Source organism: Mus pahari, chromosome 15 (genome assembly GCF_900095145.1).
Source record: "Mus pahari chromosome 15, PAHARI_EIJ_v1.1, whole genome shotgun sequence".
In the NCBI taxonomy this organism is placed as follows: domain Eukaryota; kingdom Metazoa; phylum Chordata; class Mammalia; order Rodentia; family Muridae; genus Mus; species Mus pahari.
This window is the reverse complement of record NC_034604.1, coordinates 28306463-28326658: the sequence shown is the minus strand read 5'-3', so window position 1 is coordinate 28326658 and position 20196 is coordinate 28306463. Positions and strand designations below refer to the sequence as shown.

The 20196-nt window shown below is 41.7% G+C and overlaps 1 protein-coding gene across 2 annotated transcripts in view; it reads right to left on the bottom strand.

Annotated features, from left to right (window-relative positions):
* The window catches only part of Camk4 (calcium/calmodulin dependent protein kinase IV), a 227350-nt gene that overhangs the window by 45633 nt on the left and 161521 nt on the right, over positions 1 to 20196 (bottom strand). For both annotated transcript variants that reach the window (XM_021214784.2, XM_029547243.1), the window contains exon 6: positions 17361 to 17433. In XM_021214784.2, the coding sequence (XP_021070443.1) occupies positions 17361 to 17433 (73 nt within the window). The remainder of the gene's footprint in view (positions 1 to 17360; positions 17434 to 20196) is intronic.

Sequence of the window (20196 nt, the reverse complement as noted above, 5' to 3'; positions counted from 1 at the left end):
AAAAAAAAAAAAAGAAGTATATCTACAACATAACATTTGATAATCATCAATAAATGTTTTCTTCCCTTTCTGTTAATTAGTCACAAAACTCAGCAGCTGTACGATGGCAGTTTGCTACCTGGCTGATGGTAAGAACTTGATCAGGAGAAAAAAAAGATCAGGATTATCATCCTAAAGTTACAAATGTAAGATAAATTAAACAGTCTTGAGATTTTTGTTGAATAGGAATCTGGGAACTGGAATGCTGTACATAGATATTTGTCTTAAATATATTTTATGCACCAGGAGCTATTAAATGACAAATCTCGTATTCTTTAAAAGGTAATGTAATTAAAATTATTTTCGCAGTGAAGTTACTAGAAAACTCATTTGTAAAGGATAACTATATTATTATTATCCATTCTTAAAGCCTTTTAATAAACGTATAGACTTTTTTAAAACAAAAATTAGCATATGAATATTTACACTATGTAAGTTTAATTCTCTTAGGGGCACACACAGGTTGCAGTATCACTTCATAACACTGCTTCAGTGAAATCTCAAAAACAGTCTACTAAAACCTTGTGTCTACCATTGAGATCAACATAAAATCAGAAAGAAGAAAGGCTAACTAGATCTTTTAAAAGAAAAAGTGGAGTGTCATATAGAAAATCATTCATCAGAGATTCATATATACTTCATGTATGAATGTAAAATATATGAGTAATTTCAGAGATTAAAAGACAGCTTCACGAATGTAATCCTTAAGGACTTAATGAAGATGGTACAGTAAAAGTTCATAAAGAGATAATACAGCAGAGATGTATCTCAATACATTGCTCATCATGTGAAATGTAAATGGGAATTAAGTTTATTATATGCGGAGTTGCTGAATTAGATGATGTATTCTTCATTAGTAAGTGATTATACTGTATTGGCTTCACTTGCCATAAATAATCCACACTAATTTTTCCACCATTCCTGGTATGTAAAAGAAGCTGAATAAGTGCGTGAAGAATCCCTTGAATTCTGACAAGCACTGTACACTCTGTCTCTATTGTAGCTAGGCAGTGTTGGAGAAGGAAGAGCTGGTACACGCTTACAGTTTGAAAGCACAGGATATTGCTGAGTGGGAGTCAGGCCACTCATCCTTTGGCTCTGAAGCTTCCTGTACCAGGTAAAAGCAGCCTGAGGACCCAGTCAGCATCCGCTGCATTGCATTTTATGAGCTTGAAGAGCTGGTAAAATGAGCAACAAATTTATGATAAAAACCAGCAATCAGATGAAAGCTATGTGCATTTAGGTATCTATCAGTACTGATACCAGCCTGAGTTAGGATCACATTTCTGGCTTTGTGTGAGAAGACTGTATAAAGCAACAGAAAACAGTCCTTGTTTTGTGTTAAATGAGACTCATGTTAATTGCTCGCAGAAACAAAATTTTTAATCAAAATTAAAACTATGTTTTTCTTTTGAATTTAATGACATATGACTAGCTGAAGGCACTTACACACGGTGAGAGAGATGTAAGTTTGCTGAAAGACATGCCGCTGGGTTTAAAACCAAACCTTAAACTCTCTCAAAGAACAACACAATGTATTTTGCAAAAAGAAAAAAAAATGGAAATGAAATCTTTGCTTTACTGGGACAATGGATGCCAGTTGGCTAAGGTTAAAAAACAAGAGATTAACATTATTGAAACGAAATCCTCTGGAAAGTATTTCCTCATGTTCAACACACAAAAGCTAAACAGGCGGTATAAATGGTATAAAGGGGGCAAAGGCCACCAAATACCAAAGTTAAATCAAGACTAGACAAGAGTAAACAGACATATAATCTCTAGTGAATTAGAAGCAGTCATTAAAAGTCTCCCAACCAAAAAGCCCAGGACCAGATTGTTTTAGGGCAGACTTTCAAAGAAGAGTTAATACTACTCAAAATATTCCACAACATAGAAACAGAAGGAATACTGCAAAATTCATTTTACAAGGTCATAGTACCCTGCTACTCAAAGCATGTAAAGACGAGGGAGGGAGGGAGGGAGGGAGGGAGGGAGGGAGAGAAAAGACCAATTTCTCTTATGAACATGGTGCCAATGGTTAGTAAAATAGCTGTAAACTGAATCTAAGAATACATCAGAAAGATCACCCATGGTGATCAAGTAGGATTCATCTAGAGATGCAGGGATAGTTCAACATATGGCTAAGAAATTTTTAAAGGAGTGTTCAACATCCTTAATCATCAGGAAAATACAAATCAAAATCAATTTGAGATCTTAAACCTGTTAAAACGGCTACAAGAGACAGCCCTTACTGGTGAGGATGTGGAGTAAGGGAACACTCATTCATTGCTGTATGAGGGCAAACTTGTATAGCCACTGTGGAAATGAGTATGGAAATTTCTCAGGAAGATGGAATTCAATCTATCTCAAGATCCAGTTATACCACTCTTGGGCATATACCCAAAGGATGCTTCATCTTACAACAGAGACACTTGCTTAAGCGTGTTATCTGCTTCTCTACAACAGCCAGAAATAGGAAGCAACTTAAATATCCCTCAGCAGAAGTACGAATAAAGAAATGTAGTACATCTGCACAATGGAGTATTACTCAGATGTTAAAAAAAAAATACTATGAAATCCAGCTATACCGGTAAATGAAAAGGTCATTCATTCTGCGTGAGGTATCCCAGACCCAGGAAGACAAGTATGGCATGTGATCAGAGTAAAACACTAGGGGATTCAGACAGAACTTTTTAGGGAAGAGAAACAGAACTGAGAGCTATGGATGAATGAGGGGCTGGCACAGGAAGATCAAGTAGGGAAGGGCTAGGGAGAAAGGGATGAGGGAGGAAACACAGGAGAGCCGAAATTAAGTGCCATTTGAGGGAGACTATAGAAACCTGATACAGTAGAAGCTTCATAAATATACACATATATGAAGGTGATCTAAATGAAATCACCACATGAGAGAGGACACAGATTTCCCAACTTGCCATCTGTCACCAAATGAAGCTTGGTGACAAACTATCATCCCAGTACCAGGATGGGGTTACATTTAACTGACCTTATTGGACAATGGCATCCCATGGGCATTCCCAAACCCAGGCTGTTGCCAAGATTATAGGTTGCTCGCCACAAATTGACAGCAAGGTTCTATTGGTGAAGACAACTCTTCAACTCATTGAACATGAAGAACTGGAGCTGGTGCCTTCATAGAGCTTTCACTATGGATCACTGGTACAGGAAGGAACTCTGTAGGCTGCCAAATGAGAAACACAAACACCAAGCAGCCACAAAACCTTCGGGCTACGATGGTGCCCTGCCTGCAAGATATGCTGCAGTATTAATGGCATAAAACTTGGTATAGCAACCAGTCACTGGTTTGACTTAAGGTCCACTCTATGAGATGGAGCCCATACCTGACACTGATAGGGTAACCAAGAACCGGGGAACTAGATGGCCCAGAGACCTAGAGTAAAACTAGTTAACTGTTTTTTTAAAGTAGTGATAGCATGGCTCTTCTATACTTAGATCAGTGTCTTGTTCAGCTATCATCAGATTAGCTTCCTCCTGCAGCAGATGTGTATGCTCCAACACGGAGACACACAGCCAGGCGTTACGCAGAGTGAGTGTCTTGGAATGCACAGTCCTAAATGAGATTACTCCATCAAACCCCTCCCCTCAGAGCTCAGAGAACCCTGCAGAAGAGAAGGAGGGAAGAGTGTAAGGAGAGCATGGTGGACACCAAGAAAACAAGACCCTCCAAATCAACATGAACACATCCATATAAACTCATAGAGACAGAAGCAGCATACACCGGACTGCGTGGGTCTGCACCTGGTCCTTGGTCCTGGTCCTTGGCTTCCAGGCTAGGTTTTTATGGGATTCCTGAGTGTGCAGATGAGTGTGTCTTGGGTCCTGGTGTCTTCTCTTGGGCTCTTCTCCTTGTGTTGGTTTCTCTTGTCCAACTTCTATGTGATAGCTTTTGTTTTATCTTCTTATATTTTATTTTGCTATACTGCATTGCTATCTCTTAGAATCCTGTTCTTTTCTAATGAGAGACAGAAGGGCAATGAACCCAGATTGGAGGGCAAGTGGGAGGAACTGGGAGGAACAGAGGAAAAGGAAGCCATAACTGGAATATATCATGTGAGAAAAGAATCTCTTTTCAATAAAAGGCAAAAAATAAAATGTTGAAAATTTTAAGGCCTGTAGAGAATTTGTCGGACTATGTTTTCTATTGTAGTATCATGTTGCCAAGTGACGGAGTTGTAATGATTTATCTTGGTTGACAACTTAACACATATGGGAAAGGGAGTCTCCCCCGGGGAACTGCCTCTATCGCTATGTCTATGGAGCCATTTTCTGGATTATTAATTAAGGTAGTAGGGTTCACCCTACTATCAGGAGAACCAACCTTAAACAGGTGTGTCTAGGACACATCAAAGAAGTCTTGTGAATATGAGCCTGGGGCTGAGCCAGTAAACGGTGTTTCGCCCCAGGATATGTACCAGCTCCTGTCTGGAGATCCTGCCCTGGCTTTCCTCAGTGACGGACTGAAAGAACCTGTAAGCTGAAATAAACCCTTCCCCCCTCCAGCCGGATTTTGTTGGTGTTTTATGTTATCACAGCAATAAGAAACTAGGACAACAGTGTCCAAAATTTACACAGCCCCAAACAACAGAAGTTATAATGAATGTAATCATCAATGTAATATTCCATTACATTGTTTGGGAAATTACTAAATACATGTTAAAGAATCCATTTTGATTCTCCTGGGATTCCAAGGAGAGAAGACCACAGAGGTGGGACTTGATAAGCTTTCAGCATCATTCTTCTTATTATCCTGACAATGATGAGTGGAAATGTTCAGCGAGGAGGACATCCCCCACACCAGAAGCTGCTTTTAGATCACCAATTTTCTTTTTTCTTTTATTTAACAGTAATTTTGTTTACTTATGTTCAAATGTTATTCCTTTTCATGGTTTCCCCTCCTCAAACCCTTTATCACATCCCCCTCTCCCCTGCTACTATGATGGTGCTCCCATACCCACCTGCCTACCCACTCCAGCCCACAGCTCTAGAATTCCCCTATGCTAGGGTATCAAGCAATCCCTTACACGACCAAGGGCCTCCCCTACCATTGATGCCAGATATGCAGCAGGAGCCATGGGTCCTTCCAGATGTACTCTTTGGTTGGTGGTTTCATCTTTGGGAGCTCTGGGGGTTCTGGTTGGTTATTATTGTTCTTCCTATGGGGTTGCAAACCCCTTCAGCTCCTTTAGTCCTTCCCCTAAAACCTTCATTGGGGTCCCTGTGCTCAGTCCAATGGTTGATCACCAGTTTTCTAATACTGAGATTCAAAAGGGATGTAGATTGTCTCTCTGCCCCCAAATCTGTTAAAATAATCAGATGAAGTGACCTAGGCTCTGCCTGAGCCACTAATGGATTTTATTATACATTTATAAATCAAAATAGTCAAATGGTAACAGAAATGTTTCCTTTTTTATTTTGCTAGTTGTGATTTCTCGATTCTCAGTAATTCTTATTTATGGGTAGAACAGGATCATAATATTTTAATATTATGTACCTTGCATTAATTAAAATGCATTATTAAGTCTGAGCAGAGAGAGAGGGAGAGAGACGGGGAGGGAGAGGGAAAGGGAGAGGGAGAGAGGGAGTTATCTCCTGCAGGAACAGACTGATTTATATCAAACAATCTACATTTCCTGTTCTATTCCCACATTGCTTAATTAATCTCTCAGAATTGTTTCATTGACACTAAGTAGACCCAAGTAGGCCTGATAGTCACAGAAACAAAGGACAATTGTCAGAAGGAAGCTGAAGCTTAATCGCCTTCAACCTCATTATCCCTTCCAGCCTCATTGCACCCTGATTTAGCAGTGTGTGGGTGTGCATTTGATATTCAGTGGAACTCAATTTGGGGAAATTAGTGGGACCAGAATCTTTTTATCTGGAGTATGCCCTTTGTGCTATAACTGAAAGATGGAAAATTATACCATACAATCATTATTAAGATCCACTCAGAAGTTTATTCAAGGAGTTCAGTATGTTCAAGTTAACAAGACAAAAGTAACAAGTGGCGTCAACACTAGGAACGACTGTCCTCTGTGAGATACCAAGAGGGAGGAAGATCCACTGGTGGTTTTTTTTTACTGCCTTTTATAAAATTATATTTCTGTTTATAATCACAGAGACAGCAAAAGCAATTTCCAACATCATCTACAGACTCGACTAAGGCAGAGAAACATAAATAGCTTATCATTTGGGCCTCCTTGTATGAATGGAAAATTTCCCCCAAACTTAACAAGCAGGCTTAATCCCTCCCCCCCCACCCCTGTCCCCCAAATCCCACTGGGCAGAAACAGATCAGATGCGCCGAATCATGCTAAAAGGGAAGGTGGGGAAAGAAGCTCTCGTAATTTCCATCTTTCTAAAGATGCCTATGTTCCTCTCTCAACAATGAATACAACATCAGGGTGAGAGATGGATTCCACACCTCAAATGTCATAAGGTAAATTATATAACCCTTACAGAATGTATAACTATGACTCAGCACAGTACTTAGAACTGAAGGCAAATAGTGATTTACTTTAGTATTGATTCTTTTGTTTTAATTTCATTAACTTCTAGAATCATTCCTTACACTTTGAAGACGATGAACATGAAAAAACTGAATAACAGCATGGATTTTGAGAATTTTTCAATAATTTCCTGTAAAATTAATCATACTACGATCTCTCAACTTTAAACACATCTTTCTCTAGTCCAATTTATGATGCTGGAATCCGACATTGAAGGCACCGTTTTCCATCTCCTGCTTTCCCTTGGTTTTGCCATGGGTTGGACGTGAGGCTGGAAGCTGGAGAAGCTGAAGGGACTTCTCCCTGTTTGCTTTCTGAGTCAGTTTTCCCAACCACATCTCTCTAAATCCCAGCTCTTGATCACCTTACTATGGCATGTCACTCTGGTGGCACCAGTTGCTCTCTTCCACCATTTTCCCAGTTCTCTGAGATCATGTCAGTTTACCCAGCACATGTTGGCTGGTCAGTCATTTTCAGAGATCTGAGTTCCAGCCTCATAGGAAATTTCTCTGGGCTCACAGGCACCAACACCAGCCAAATAATGAGCTCCTAGGGACACAGTTCATTTGATGCTCTAGGTTTTAATCATTGCAACTATTTCTTGTTTGCCCAGTGATAAGGGTGTCTGCTTTCTGATATCACTGTTGCTACAATTCCTTCATCTGGAGATGCAGTTTGCCATTTCAGTTCTTCAGTATCTTGTCATCTACTCTTCACCAACTGATTCTCTAAATAAACTAAATCTATTCCTTTCTAGAAAGAGATTATTTTTTGCCCCAGGAACTTGTATTTAATCTTTACAATGTTCATTTTGTGTGTGTGTGTGTGTGTGTGTGTGTGTGTGTGTGTGTGTGTGTGAGAGAGAGAGAGAGAGAGAGAGAGAGAGAGAGAGAGAGAGAGAGAGAGAGAGAGAGAGAATGCATACGTGATTGTGGTGCTTTCATGGTGTGAACATGGGTGTATTCCGGCACACCTATATATGGTATGTGGAGGGGCCTGAGGTCGACATCAGGTGTGTTCCTCTATTGCTCCCCATCTTAGTGTTTGAGGCAGAGTGCCAAAAGCAACTAGGGGAGGAAAAAATTTATTTCATCATATACTTCCAATCAACAGTTCATTGCTTGAGGAAAGTCAGGGCAGGACCCTAGAGGCGGGAGTTGAGGTAGATACCACAGAGGAATGCTGCTTGCTCCTTTGCCTTCCTTTGCTCAGTTCCATTTCTTACATAGTCCAGATTCACTTGCCTAAGGCTGGTAGGGCCCACAGTGTGCTAGGCCTAACCACATCCATTAGGGATTAAGAAAATGACTCCCAGACATGGTTGATGGTCTAGCCAATGGAGACAATGCCTCACATGTGGTCTTCTTCCCAGCTGTAGGAGGTTTACAATGGACCCTAACTAGCATAAGGTCCCTCTCTGGAACTTCAATTCAGTGACTAGCCAGAAGCCCCCTGCCCCAGCTAAGGCTCCCGACTCGGGTCCTCACACACACACAGAGTCTCTTCTTTCCATCCCCGACTACCTATTATTTTGATGCTTCAATACTCTATTTTTTGTACCATTGTGAAGGTTTTAATGCTTTTCTTTACAATTCTTGGTCACCATTATCCCACAATTCTTATCAAAAAGCTCTGTGATAACAGATACAACAGTTTCTTAACCGTTTTCTCAGAGTTTTAAAAAATAATTTAGTGTGCCGGGCATGGTGGCACACGCCTTTAATCCCAGCACTCGGGAGGCAGAGGCAGGAGGATTTCTGAGTTTGAGGCCAGCCTGGTCTACAAAGTGAGTTCCAGGACAGCCAGGGTTATACAGAGAAACCCAGTTTCTAATAATAATAATAATAACAATAATAATAATAATAATAATAATAATAATAATAAAGTGCTCTACTCCACACATACAAGTTTCTCCAGGCTCTAAAGTCTTGCCTTTAAAATTGAGATGTATCCCAGAGGGCTGTGGTTAGAAAGAAGAGAAAGGATATGGTACTTGTGGAGGTAAGCAGGGTATGGTGACATTTTGGAAACAGAGGCTCAGCAGCACATGGTGGCTATAGGAAAGGGACTGGCAACGGTGGCACTAGTGAGGGACATGGGACGAAAGAACACTCCCTTGTTGTCCTTGTCATTTGAGGTTGGCTAGGGCAAGAAAACTGCTCCAGAATGTTGAGAGCAACCCAGACCATTTCACCAGTAACTATGGTGATTTATTTCAAGGAGAAATAACACTCAAGAAGACTTAAATATCTGTCTTAAACATGAACACTAAAGTAAATTTCAAATTTACTTACAGACTCTTATAACTGCTATGGGGGGGGGAGCAGAAGTGGCAACGGAAGAGTCATAGAAACAGTAACATATACAGAGAAAGAAGCTGGAGGCTGTGACATATGTTACATAAGTGGAATAATTATATTATAATAATTACCTGTAAGAGTTCCCCCAAGCTTCTCAGACTGTTTTCTGCTTCTGTGCTCCCAGCAGCCAGCCTGTGTGGTCTGCAGGAACGCGAGATGATAGAGGGTGACCTCTGCCCCATGCCCCTCACTACTGCCACCATTGCAGCTCCTTTCCTGAAGCCACCTTGTGCTTGCGGAGCCTGCTTCCCAAATGTCACCGTGCTCTGCTCCCTTCCATCCATGAGTGCCGCATCCTTTCTCTCTTTCAAGCCAGTTCTCTGGCATTTCTCAATTTTAAAGACATGACTTCAGATTACCAAGAGTCTCAAAGGTTCCATTTTCATAGCTATCTATAGCTCTGTAGTTGACAATAAGCTATTTCGAAGATGCCAATCATTTCTCTCAAGTCTAAATTTGCTTTGCTTTCTACCTGTGAAACATTTGGGGAAAGGGTTTTAATTTTCTTTAGGTTAACCCTTAGTTTCAGAGATCTTTGGATAGATTGTTTCAAGGATGTTTGCCCTGAATATAGTAGTGTAGAATCTAAACCAGAATTCTATGAATGGGTAAAAATACTTTTGTAAACACAGAATTAACAGTATCCAGCTTAACTTTTCAGCCTAGAATAGAGGTCTTGGGCTTTTGTTTCACTACTTCAAGTGAGGCTTATCTGGAGCATCCCTAACTAGACCCACTGTTTCCTTAATCACTGTAATAACAATATGTGGGAAATTCTGATGCTAAGAACATCCATTCTCAATCATCGAGTGACACTGGGGGTTTCTTAAGCCAGCTACCTGTTGACATTGCTAAATGGAAGCACACTTACTGGGATTAACCCAAAGAACACTAGCCATATAAACAGATGAGGCAACTTTAAAGAAGAACACACTACATAGAAAATGAATGAAATGACACTGGCGATCAGGGGAAGGATTTCCTTCATGGAGACAATGGGATGTTGCTTTGTTTCCCATGAAACGAGTAGGCCAGGTATCTCATTACACACTGAGAGAAAATCAGTGGAAACCGGGCTCCCACTTTTGTGGAATTAGGTGATAGACATTAAGCACAGACAAAGTAACGTACAATTTCAGGCACCTGTAGGTTCACATAACACAAGGTATTGAACCAATGTACAATTTCAGGTACCTGTAGGTTCATGACTACAATAACACATGGTATTGAACTGAGGCAGCTTGGAAAGGATGTGGGAGGCACAGATGCAGCACAATGGAAGGTCACTCTAAAGACAGGACCTTTTAGTGGGAGCCAGGAAGCGGAACGTAAACCATGATCAAATGTGACATAACAGAGAAAACAATTTCGAGATGGAAATTAGCTTAGTTCTTCCTAGGACCAGAAAAGGAGGCCAATGGGAGCAAACACAAGGGGAGTGGCGGTCAAGTACCCTGAAAGTGGGGTGCGGGGGGAACCCTAAACAGGGAAGATACTCTGGGACACTGCAGGAACATTTGATTTCCTTTTTCTGTCTTTTTTTCCCCTGAGTCATTGTGCTAGTCCAGGCTGGCCTAGAGCTCACTGTGTAGGACATACTCACTCAAACCCATTATGTTCTTGCTTCTGCCTAGGAGGTGTTAGAACTGCAGGCTTCCTCCACCACACCCAGAGAGTTCTCAGTGCCAGTGTGGTGTAATCATAGGAATTATTAAACTGGTGCATTACTGACATCGTAACTCCAGGTGAGGAGAGAGAATGTAATGCCAGTGTGTTACCCAGTTAGCTTCTGCAGTGGTTTTAGAAGTAAATGATAACCCAAACCAGGGATTAGTAATGATGAGAACAAACGGTCAAGTTCATGTTGTTGCCTGGCAACATTGAGACCGGAGAGATTCAGCGGGATGACTGGGAAATCACAAGTCCAGGACAAAGACTAGGATTTTAAGAGACAGATGTTGAAGGCCACGTCACCAAGCTGACACAAGTCCCATGGCCACTGCCAGAGTCCTGGGTTAGTGTTAGAGAAGAAGGGACTTCTGCATGTGCCTGCTCAAGACAGCCTGAATACAATGGGAAGAGATGTGTCAGTGAGTGTGGAAAGTGACACACTTGCTTACAGGATGTTGGTCCTTCCAAGGCACACAGGGATCAAAATAAGATTATACTTAAAATGAGATCACGCTTATTAAAAAGAAAAAAAATAAACAGGGATGTTGGCACACATCTGTGTTTATTTTTCTGTGTATGAGTGTTTTGTCTTCACATAGGCAAGTCACCATGTGTTTGCACTGTTTCACAGGGGCCAGAAGAGGGCATCTGATCCCCTACAACTGGGGTTACAGACGGTTTTAAAGGACTCTGTGGATGCTGGAAACTGAACTGGGGCTCTCTGTGAGAGCAGCCAAGTGTCCATTACTGAGCTTTCTCTCCAATGCTGAAATCACTGTCTTCTAACAGCATACAACAGATTATCATCCAAGACTGCTCCTGCGATGTAACATTCCACGAGGGACAGAGACAGTAACAGAGATGCAGCTCTTAGTGTGTAAGCCTCCCGTGCAAAAGAACAGCTGACCCACTCCCCAGAATACTCCGCATCCCAGAACATGCCACACCCCTGAACACGCCACACCACTGAACATGCCACACACCACCGTAACTCCACACGTCTGCACCCTCCAGTTTTTGCCCCATCCAGAGCCCATTGGACTAGGAAAGGTTGTCTGATTCAAGCTGAACCAAATGCAGCTTCTGCCTTAAAGCCTGCGCTGGAGATCAAGCGGTGTCTAAGTAGCTAAGTAGAGGAAGGCTCAGGCAGCACGGGGTTTTTTTTGTTTGTTTGTTTTGGTTTTTTTTTTTTGGCATGACCCCAGTCAATTCTGAGACTGAAGGCAAATTTTTATTTTCTAACTCACTTTTTAATACCATTTTAATTACATGCAAGTATTTTGGGCAAGCAATACAACAAGGAACAAAGCAGCAGTATGATAAGGAACTACTAACAAAGCAGCAAGCAAAGTCCTGTGGTTACTCCTATGATAGTTGTTAAAAAGGGCTTATCATAATGACCAAAATACTTGAGCCCACTTCCTCGTCCAAGTCCCCAAATCATGCCTGAGGCCTAGCTCCACCCTGAGACTAAAATTACTGCCTTATCCTACTTCCCTATTACAGCCTAAAGTTAGATTCTTGCCTTATCTGGCCCTAATGTCAGATTCTTGCCTGAGCTTATTTCCTCGTCCTAGGCCATTGTCAGACTCCTGTCTGAGGCCCACTTCTTTGTCTTTAGCCAATGTCAGACTCCTGCCAAGTGGTACCCCCAAAAGCTTTCCACATCTCCCCCCCTTTTAATTTAATGAACAAGGCTGAGGTTGTTCTGACAAGAATGCCTTCCTTACCCATCCTCAAGCCATGCGCAGCTTGTTTGTATTATATGAACAAACATGGCCTTTTAGTGTTTGTTATAAACAAACATGGCCTGTTGGCACATGCCTCTGTCTTAGGTTGGCAAGGCCCTTATGCAGAATCTTACCTGCCCTTGGCTTGCCAGCCTGATAATTTGATAACTCTGGGGGTTCATTCTTAGTTTCAAGCCATGTACTTGGGCCGCTAACATGTTGATGCTGTTAAAGGCAAGATTTAACACGATGGGCAGGAATAAGAGCATTCCTAGGACAAGGAGGGCTAGCATGATCAAGCCATATATGCTATTCTTGAAGCTTGACCAGGATGGAAATACTGACTTCAGGCCATGAATAATCAATCCTATCAGCTACGTCAGCAGCATCGAAGTTTAGTGGAGCAGCATTCTTTAAATTCATAATCTCTTTGTGCAAGGCTAAAACATCCAGAGTGGTGTTGGAATTATGCCAAATACCCTGCAAGTGTCTTTGAACCCTTTCCCAACTATAGTGACTATTGTTGTAAACCTTAGAAGTAACACAAATCCACTGGTATCTGGCATGACAATCAAGATGGCTTCCTACTCTCAAGCATGGAACTTCCTATCTAATAATTTGAATAGTATCATAAAGAGAGTCAATCCTTTGTTCCAAATGCCTATCTAAATCCTCCTGAATACTCAGGACATTAGTAACATTTTTTTGCTAAATGATTAACAAAAGTAGCTGTCTAAACTTCCTGTGTCAGGCAGCTTTTTATGGTGGCATGTTAACATAGGAAGATGTTGACCACTTCACTTTCTGAGCACAAAAAAAAAAAAAAAAAATGGTGACTGTCGTAAAAGAGGAAGCATGTGAGAACCAAGTTCAGTGTAGCTCCAGCTGCTTGCCCGAGTTTCTTCACACCCCTCTGTAAACATCCAGGAAACCCAGCTCCCTGCTAGGCATATTCTGTTACTTTTGCTAAGATGGAGAGTAACTGTCACTAGAGAAGCATGAGAAAAGGAGTTCCGCCAAGGGAACTATGCACACTCCCCCGGATTACCAGAATACCTTGATTTAAAACCTTTTGTAGATATAATATGTAAAGCAAACAAAAATGTACTAAATGTTCACAAACTGAACATAACGATCAGCTTTTATTTGTCCAGATTTACAACATTTAGTAAAAAATCAATTTAATGCTCTGCTCTGTTGCTCTTTTGAACGCCGCTCCAATTTGTACGCTTTCTCAGCCTTCCCTACTATCATGTTAGGGTGAAATGTTACGCCTGATTTAGAAGAGGAAATTAAGGCTTAAGGGAATTAAGGATATGTCTAAGATCATGTACAACGAAGCCAAACTCAGCTCTGAGACCCAAAGTGCCTTTAACTGCTGGATGATCTGAGCAAGGTCTCCCAGCAACTCTGAAAGATTAAAAATAAGTCTTTAATATACACTTACTATACTATTGCCATTATTTAACTCAGGCCTCCTCAGGCAAAAGTAGTAATTACAAAAGACAATTCTGGGTATACACTTAAGAGCAAGAATAAGAGGCAAATAGAAGCATGTGTTAGAAACACAAGCCAGAAAACCGTCTCGGTGATGAGTGAGATTGGGTTTGGGGACAGCTGGAGGGAAATTCAACTCAAGGTGAGAAGGGAGAGGAGAGGAGAGAACGGAAGCGTTGGAAATTAGTCCTAGTTTGCAAGCCTAAGAAACAAGGGTAAAAGTAAGCTAGAATGTGTCTGCTTTTGTGTACAGTGAGAGTATGCACGGGATGTTCAGAATTCAAGTAGCCAGGACATGTGTTGCACACAGAGTAAAATTTTGTTACATCCTTCCCAGTGTTTTCCTTTTCTCTATTCTCTCTTTCTCTGTCTGTCTGTCTGTCTGTCTGTCTGTCTGTCTGTCTGTCTGTCTGTCTGTCTGTCTCTCTCTCTCTCTCTCTCTCTCTCTCTCTGTTTTTCTCTATATCTGTCCCTGTCTCTCTGTCTCTCTCTCTCTGTCTCTCTTTCTGTGTGTGTCCCCACCTCTCTTTGTGTGATATGTATATCCACGCATGTATTAGGATATGCCCATGTGAGTGTGTGGGGGGCAATGGGGAATGTAAATTGTCTTCTATTGCTCACCTCCTTATTGTTTATTTTTACAATCATATTTGTTCTCTTAGTTTAGTGTGTGCGTGAGTGTGTGTGTGTGTGTGTCTGTGTGTGTGTGTGTATGTCATAATGTATGTGTGCAGACTAGGAAATAACTTACAGCACTTGGTTCTTTCCTTCTACCATGTAGGTACTGGAGACACAACTCAAACCCTAGGAATTTGTAGCAAATGCTTTTAACCAGAGTCATATGGCATCTTTGATCTTATTTTTTTTTTTTGAGACAGAGTCTCTCAGTGAACCTGAAACTCGCTGTTGCTTCTAGGGTGACTGGCCAGGGAGTTACTGGGATCAGCATGTTTCAACCCTCACTGTGGGGCTGGAGGCAATGCCTTGGTTTTAACATACATACTGAGTATTTGAACTCTGTTCTTGGTTGCACAGCAAACATTCTTATCCACCGACCTGCTCTCCAGCCCACACAGTTTTTCCTGTGTGTGAAATGAGCGGAATGTGTGTTTGTTTCTTTGAGTGATTTCTTAAGATAACAAACTGAAAAATAGTATATTTGATTATAGAAGATTGTATAGATTTTTTAGTTGTTGTTTTTGTTTGAGACAGGGTTTCTCTCTGTAGCCCTGGCTGTCCGGGAACTCTCTATGTAGACCAGGCTGGCTTCAAATTCAAGAAATCTGCCTGCGTCTCCCTCAGTGCTAGAATCAAAGGTGTGTGATTTTTTTTTTAACTAATTCTGGTAAATACCCTCCTTTGGGACCTGTTCTGTGTGCTCAGAATATATATATATATATATATATATATATACCTTTACACTCAACAACGGATCATTAGGATGTTATAGCCAGTGACCAGAGCTGGAGAGATGGTCCAGCAGCTAAGAGGGCTTACTGCTCTTCCAGAGGATCTGAGTTCAGCTGATAGAACTCAGGTAGGGTAGCTCACAACTGTGGGGAATGAGGGGGGTGTAAGGGAAGAAGAGGGGAGGGAAGTGCCCACGTCCGGCCAGAGCTCCTGTGCTCTGGGCAGGCAGACAAGGGAGGGCGGCCAGATGCTTTCCACTTGGCCCTGGGTAGGCATCTGGCTGTGTGAAGCCACTGGACCCCACTCGATGGGGGATGTACAAGGGGCAGCCCCCGATACCAGGGGCCCCGGGGTGACACTCCCGGCCCCAGAGTTATGGGAAAGAGGGCAGAGGGAAAGAAGTTCCCACATAGGCAAGCGTCCTTAGTCCCAGTCTGTGGCTGGAGCACAGGAAGGCCTTCTGACTGGAGGTTAGACACAGCTCATTAGAAGAAGGCCTATCCCATTGTCCAAGCACAGCAGGCCTTGATGACCAGAGACAGTCTATGGTTTTAGAGCTTTATTATAGAAAGGTGGGGAGAAAGGAGAGAAGGTGGAAAGAGAGAGAGAGACTGGCCATGGCCAAGAGAAGGGAAGGGACAAAAAGAGAGAAAGAGGAAAGGGTAGAAACTAAGAAAGAGAAAGTAAGAGAGTGAGAGGGAGAGAGGGAGAGAGCGAGAGGGGGAGAGAGTGAGAAAGCAAGAGAGGGAGAGAGGGAGAGAGCGAGAGGGGGAGAGAGTGAGAGAGTGAGAGGGGGAGAGAGTGAGAGAGGGAGAGAGTGAGAGAGCTTGAGGGGGAGTGAGTGAGAGAGCGAGAGGGGGAGAGAGTGAGAGAGCAAGAGAGGGAGAGAGGGAGAGAGCGAGAGGGGGAGAGAGGGAGAGGGGGAGAGGGAGAGGGGGAGAGAGTGAGAGAGGAGAGTAAGAGAGAATGAGGAGAGAGCAAGGTGGGGCCAAGCAGCCCATCTTATGGTGGGCTGTTATCTTACTGTTGCTAGGTAACTGGGGAGGAGTGTAGCCTGAAGGCAAGAAGCTTAGGACATGGTGTATGTGACTACTAGCCACATGCTTCTCTTGTGGGGGCTGTGGGGAGGGTAACTTCAACAGGAGCCTGGTGTCCAAGAGACATGAGGGAAAGCCTACCATCCCATGTAAGTGAATTATCACTACCAGGTCCTGGGGTTCCACACCTCAGCTCAACTGGAGACTAGCCTCTGTGATTAGCCCACTGCCCCACACACAACCATCTATAACTTCAGCTCCAGGGACTCTGACACCATCTTCTGGGCTCAGGACACACACAGACATATGTATGTGTACATACATACAAACAGACATACATGTGTGTATACATACATACATATATGTACATATATATATATATATATATATGTATACACACACACACACACACACACACACACACACACACACACACACGGAGAAAACAGAAACCAGTGACTATATTGGAAGATTTTAGCTAACATAGTTGAACCTTCTTTCAACTAGGTAACAATTACCTGAAGTTCAAACCAAATTGTGAAATTACATATTCATAAATATATATTTGCTTCCACAATTAATTTATAAAGTTGTACACCAATACAAAATATCATCTCATATTCTTCCTCAAAAATAGCATTGTCAGGTTCATTCTTCATCAAGTGCATTGCTTTATTTTAAAAGGAAAGGCAGCAATCTTTATGCTTTAGGGCCCATATGTATCTTATTCAACCTTCTTCCATTTCCAATAAAACTGCATAAAACAATAAACCAACAGAGAAAAACACCGAAAACTGAGGAAAGAAATTCTAGAGAACAAATAAGAATAGTAGATCCTAATATGAACTGGTGACAGAATGTGAATAGCTGGACAGACATGGAGGGTGGCACATCCTCATGAGGTGAGTAGCTAGTTTGTTATGTGCATTAATGAAGCATATTTTCTTGCCACACCTCATCCACACACCTGCACTTGGCTTACACTGACGTCACACAGCTGCATGGCTTGAATGATGCCTGTAACAGGCAGAGATGACCAATAGATAAACCCTCATGCTTGTTCTGACTTACAGCAACAGCCTCCAGGATCTGCTTCACCGCATCAGCCGCGTCGCGCTCACTGTAGTATCCCTTCTCCACAATCCTAAAACAACATAAACACAAAATGCTCTCAGACATGTACTTGTAGTTGAGTGGGTACTAAAGGAAGTTAATCAAATCAATGTCAGAGAAGATACATCTGTACAATTGCAACAGTGTTTCCAACACCAGGGGAAAGATTCTAGAAACAGCCATTCTAAAATCTCAGCTTTGCTAAGAAAATGAAAAACATTCATTTTCTCTCAGCTTAACCTAGCCACTAGCCTTTCTCATTTTAACCTTAAATAGTAAATCATTTTAAACATAAGCCAAAGTAGATTTTGTACTATATAGCCAGATTACTAACTGATGGGTAATCTTTATCTTTGTCTAAAGCCTTACTTTCTTTCACGTTTTCTTATTTTAAAACAAGTAGCACATATTCAAATGATGATAAATCTTTTAAAAATCACAGCATAATCACAATATCATATTTGGAAAGAACAACAAACCTTTCTTCTTCCTTTTTTTAATTAGATATTTTCTTTATTTACATTTCAAATGTTATCTCCTTTCCTGATTTCTCCTCCAAAAACCCCCATCCCCTCCCCTACCCCTGCTCAGCAACCCACCCACACCTGCTTCCTGGCCCTGGCATTTCCCTACACTGGGTCACAGAGCCTTCACAGGACCAAGGGCCTCTCTTCCCATTGATGACCAACTAGGCTATCCTCTGCTACATATGTGGCTGGAACCATGGGTTCTTCCTTGTGTACTCTTTGGTTGATGGTTTAGTCCCTGGGAGCTCTGGGGGCACTAGTTCGTTCATATTGTTGTTCCTCCTATGGGGCTGCAAACCCCTTTAGCTCCTTGGGTCCTTTCTCTAGTTCCTCCAATGGGAACCCTGTGCTCAGTCCAATGGTTGGCTGAGTGCATCCACCTCTGTATTTGTAAGGCTCGGGCAGGGCCTCTCAGGAGACAGCTACATCAGGCTCCTGTCAGCAAGCACTTGTTGGCATTCTTTGGTGACTGTATATGGGATGGATCCCCAGCTGGGGAAATCCTCAGATGGCCTTTCCTTCAGTCTCTGCTCTGCACTTTGTCTCTATAACTCCTCCCATAGCATTTGTTGCATCTTCTAAGAAGGATTGAAGTAGCCACACTTTGGTCTTCCTTTTTCTTTAGCTTCAAGTGGTCTGTGAATTATATTCTGGGCTATTCCAAGCTTGTGAGTTATTATCCACTGATCAGTGAGTACATACCATGTGTGCTCCTTTGTGATTGGGTTACCCACACTCAGGAGGATATTTTCTAGTTCCATCCATTTATCTAAGACTTGCATAAATTCATTGTTTTTAATAGCTGAGTAGTACTCCATTGTGTAAATGTACCACATTTTCTGTATCCATTCCTCTGTTGAGGGACATCTGGGTTCTTTCTAGCTTCTGGCTATTATAAGTAAGGCTGCTATGAACATAGTGGAGCATGTATCCTTATTACATGTCGGAGCATCTTCTGGGTATACGCCCAGGAGTGGTATTGCTGGGTCCTCAGGTAGTATACCATGTCCAATTTTCTGAGGAACCGCCTAACTGATTTCCAGAGTGGTTGTACCAACTTGCAATCCCACCACAATGGAGGAGTGATCTTCCTTCACATCCTCACCACTATCTGCTGTCACCTGAGTTTTTGATCGAAGTCATTCTGAATGATGGGAGGTGGAATCTCAGGGTTATTTTGATTTGCATTTCCCTGATGATTAAGGATATTGACATTTCTTTAGGTGCTTCTCAGCCATTCAAATTTCCTCAGTTGAGAATTATGGGTGCCTTTGCATTTGGAGCATAGTTGTTCAAAATTGAAAGTTCTTCTTGGTAGATTTTTCCTTTGATGAGTGTAAAGTGCCCTTCCTTATCTTTCTTAATGACTTTTGGTTAAAAGTCTATTTTATCCAATATTAGATGACTACTCCCGCTTGTTTCTTAGGACCATTTGCTTGGAAAATTGTTTTCCAGGCCTTTATTCTGAGGTAGTATTTCCCGTATACAGCAAAATGCTGGGTCCTGTTTACATATCCAGTCTGTTAGTCTATGTCTTTTTATTGGGAAATTGAGTCCATTAATGTTAAGAGACATTAAGGAATAGTGATTGTTGCTCCCTGTTATTATTGATATTACTTTTATGTTTGCGTAGTTATCTTCTATTGGGTTTGTTGAAAAAAGATTTCTTTCTTACTTTTTCTGCAGAGTAGTTTCCCTCCTTGTGTTGGCATTTTCCATCTTTTATCCTTTGTAGGGCTGGATTTGTGGAAAGATACTGTACAAATTTGGTTTTGTCATGGAAAATCTTGATTTCTCTATCTATGGTAATTGAGTATTTTGCTGGGTATAGTAGTCAGGGTTGGCATTTTTGTTCTCTTAGGGTCTGTAAGAAATCTGCCCAGGATCTTCTAGCTTTCATAGTCTCTGGTGAGAAGTCTGGTGTAATACTGATAGGCCTGCCTTAGGGCTGAAATCAACCAAGTAGAAACAAAATGAACTATACAAAGAACCAACCAAACCAGGAGCTGGTTCTTTGAGAAAATCAACAAGATAGATAAACCCTTAGCCAGACTAACTAGGGGGCACAGGGAGAGTATCTTAGTTAACAAAATCAGAAGTGAAAAAGGAGACATAGCAACAGAACCTGAGGAAATCCAAAACATCATCAGNTCCTACTACAAAAGGCTATACTCAACAAAACTGGAAAACCTGGATGAAATGGACAACTTCCTAGACAGATACCAGTTACTGAAATTAAATTAGGACCAGATTAATGATCTAAACAG